Genomic DNA, 3471 nt, shown 5'->3' with positions numbered 1-3471 from the left:
AAAGACAATTGTTGATTCAATTATCATAAATTGCATATATTTCACAAGTTTCTCTTTCTTTTGATAAATAGGTCCTGACTTTAAGTTCTACATCAGCATAATCAATAATGTATTTTCAGAATAATGTTCAACCCTGAAATAGGTAAAATATAATTATGCTAGTTTTAGTTTAGATTTGCCGCGGTTGACGCCTTTCTTGCCTGGAGAGTCTGGAGAAACCTTCCAAGCAGTCATAACATAAGTGAAGAGTTTCCATTGGCATCAAGCACAAGGCGACTAATTTGTAGATTGCGATGCGAAGGTTTCAACGTTTCGAATTTACACATGAGGTAAGTATTCTCTTGACTAGTATTTAAAGGTGTCTGCTAAAGGTTGTATTTAACTCTGAGTCATCTTCGAGACATCTGGTCTGACTGTTACTTCTGGAAAAAGCTGTAGCTTCCTGTCTAACAGAAGTAAGAGATTCGAATTCGCATCTTCATCATGATAGACCTTTGGTGATTCTCTTGTTGGAGGCCTGCCGCTGACGATGCCTGTGATCTTGGAGAAAAGCCCTACCAGACCTTCATCTTTCTCAGGAGCTGCATAAAGAACCTCTTTAGCATATTATTCTTCCAGCAAAGACTTCATCTCCTCCCTGTAGTTAGCATGTAGACAATCATTTTTATCCAGTCCAGTCTTCAGGGAGTCTTGTCTGCTTGTCACTTGAGGATTATTTTGCAGATCCTGAGTTAGGGTGTGAGATGGAAGTTGGCAATTATCATCTCTGTCAACTCTTTCTAGCTTACAAGTTTGACGTGGTTCGACTCCCAGCGGTATGTTTCCTGCAGCAAAAACGAAGTTAGATGAAGCTTGATAAATCAGTAGATTTCTTTCATTTCCTAGTGGTCCATTTAACGTCCACCCAAGTGCTGTCCTGATGGCATAGACTTCACCTGGAGCACCTGTTCTGATATCCAGTGGCATCAGAGCTTCGGGCATATCCTGTCCGATAAGTAAAGATACATCCTTTCCTGTTGTCACTTGGAGATCAATACCAAAATGATGTTGATATCTGGATATATCTTCTTCAGTTGCCATGTTCACTGCACTGATATTCAGGCTTGGACGTGCAAGGAACTCGGCTTCTATCTTCTTGCTTGATGTACCAGAAGACCCTTTTACACTCAGCTTCACTTCTTTGCATTCCATGGTGTGGTTAGGAGCTTCTAGTGTAGATACTGATACGATCTTCTTTCGTCCCTTTGTCTGGATCTTCTCTGCTATTTACTGTAGACAAAATGAGTTTGTGGAACCAGAATCCAGCAAAGCAAAGGTCTCAATAGTTCCTGCTACTTCACCTGGGACACTAACAGTGACCGGTACTATCGGAAGAGCGATTCTGCTAACTCCGGCCCCCATGGCGCTACAGCTGGCATGGGATGATACATCGCTGTCAGTTTGAGTAGACGCGTCACTTGCACTGAGAAGTGTAGGGCGCTGTGGAGATGTCATCCTTCTCCCAGTATGGAGAAACTTTGTATGTCTTTGATCGCATCCTCTAACAGTGCAGGTTCTGTTGATGTTGCATCTAGACGAAATATGGCCAGGTAAGAGGCAATTGAAACATAATCTGTTCTTGAAGGCAAAATCAAAGCGGTCATCAGGGGGCGTTTCATGAAAGGACTTGTCGGACGTTTTATCCGACAAGTCCCATTTTATCCGACAGTTACCATAGGAACAGTGCCTCTCAGCCAATCAAAATCATGGAAAGATGTCAGATCTGACAACTTGTCGGATGAAAATATTGATGAAACGCTCCCCTGGATTCATGTTTTTGAACTCCTGGCAGCCAAAAAGATCATGGCTTGCATTACACATGATGCAGTTCTGAGTTGATGAATTGGCCGAAGTGGTAAATACGCTCACCTGACCTCTACCTGACATGGTTCTTACTTTGTCAGTACTTCCGCTCTTTTGTCCTCCAGTAAGAAGGGCACCAAATACAGGATCATTGAGCTCATCCGCTGCATCAGTAATAAAGTCAACTGCATCTTGGATAGTAGGCTGTCTTCCAACATCTCTGATTGATTTCACATGACGTACCCAGCGGCTCTTCAGGTGAAATGGCAAACGTTCAATGATCTTTACCAATTCACTCCTACAGCTTAATTCTCGGAGCATTCCTATTGCCATCAAGGTTTCACCGCAGGTCTTAAGCTGATCAGCGAAATCGCTCAGCTGTTTTGGATCATTTTGTATGACAGGTCCTTCTGTGATCTTCTTGATCCAGGCATCACAGATCTTGAAGGCATTTCCAAATCGATCAGTCAGTAGCGTCCTTGCATGTAAGTATCCATCATCTGGATGCATCATTAGACAACAATGGATGATGTCTTTGGCAGCTCCACTACAAAGATGATATAACTTAAGTAGCTTGGTGTTATTGTCCAATGAAGAACTACCAATGACGCTGTCAAACGACCGCATGAATTCATAAAAATTCAAAGTGTTACCATCAAAGGACACAATGTTGGCAGTGGAAATGGTGATAGCTTCCAACAGCTTCTGATGTTGTTTCTGTCCTTGCTGTAAGTGATGGAAAATGTCAGAATGCATCTTACCCATCATCTTATCACTTTCACTGGTTGAAGAATTGTCACAAGTTGGTGTCAGTTTTGTCTTGGCCGGCATCGTCGAATTGTCCCTGGAAGGTTCAAGCTTACAAGATTCTTCAGTCTTGTCCTGTTCTAAAGGATCAGTCTTTCCTTTGACCTTGACATCTGACTCTGTACCTTTATAAACAGCTTCTTCTGCCTCTGCTACCTTCAATTTCATTTTAAGAAGAAGTTCAGCTTTCCTTTGTTTTAACTTGATTTCCTCAAGCTCAAGCTCTTGTTGCTCTTGCAGAGCCATAACTTCCGCTTGTAAGGCAGCTCTCCTAGCCCTACCTCGAAGCCTCCAACTAGCTGACGTGGTACTGCTACTACCCCTCTGACTCACAGAGTCTTCGGGCCTGATGTCATCTCTGTTCATAAAGTTACTGTGCATGTTGACACTGTCCATCTTTACACAATCATCCGGCTTACTATTGACCTTAAAGGTGACTTCTTCATCTATGCTGCCTTCCATTGCAGTGACGTACTTAAAGGAGGATGATACTCAAGACACTTAAGCTGACATTGAACTGTAGATGTGGCGTGTGATACGTCGAAACCAAACAAACCCAAGAATCAGACCGAGTCTATAGTGTGTTGATGTGTGCACAATGGGACTGGTTCAATCTGCAATTTAATAACAGAATAAACAATACTTGTATAAGCTGAATTGACAACATGTCATGACACATAAATAATGTCTACAGATTTCCAAACAGGCAAATAACGTTGACTTGCATTACAACTTAAATTATTCAATAACCAAGAATGACCTTGACATGTTTCAAGGTCATATCAAGTTTTAGCATACTGTAAATGTCATGTATTGATTAAT

General features: G+C 41.8%; 1 protein-coding gene across 1 annotated transcript; it reads right to left on the bottom strand.

The window, feature by feature from the left end:
- Window positions 1-1743: 1743 nt before the first annotated feature.
- LOC135153722 (uncharacterized) lies at window positions 1744-3111 on the bottom strand. Its single transcript, XM_064097839.1, has one exon. The coding sequence runs from the start codon at window positions 3109-3111 to the stop codon at window positions 1744-1746; it is 1368 nt and encodes a 455-aa protein (XP_063953909.1).
- Window positions 3112-3471: the final 360 nt, after the last annotated feature.

Source organism: Lytechinus pictus, chromosome 3 (genome assembly GCF_037042905.1).
Source record: "Lytechinus pictus isolate F3 Inbred chromosome 3, Lp3.0, whole genome shotgun sequence".
NCBI lineage: Eukaryota > Metazoa > Echinodermata > Echinoidea > Temnopleuroida > Toxopneustidae > Lytechinus > Lytechinus pictus.
This window is presented reverse-complemented; position numbering and strand designations above follow the sequence as displayed.

Bases quoted from the DNA above. Each gene is read 5' to 3' on its own strand.
- LOC135153722 (XM_064097839.1), bottom strand. From the start codon at position 3,111: ATGGAAGGCAGCATAGATGAAGAAGTCACCTTTAAGGTCAATAGTAAG.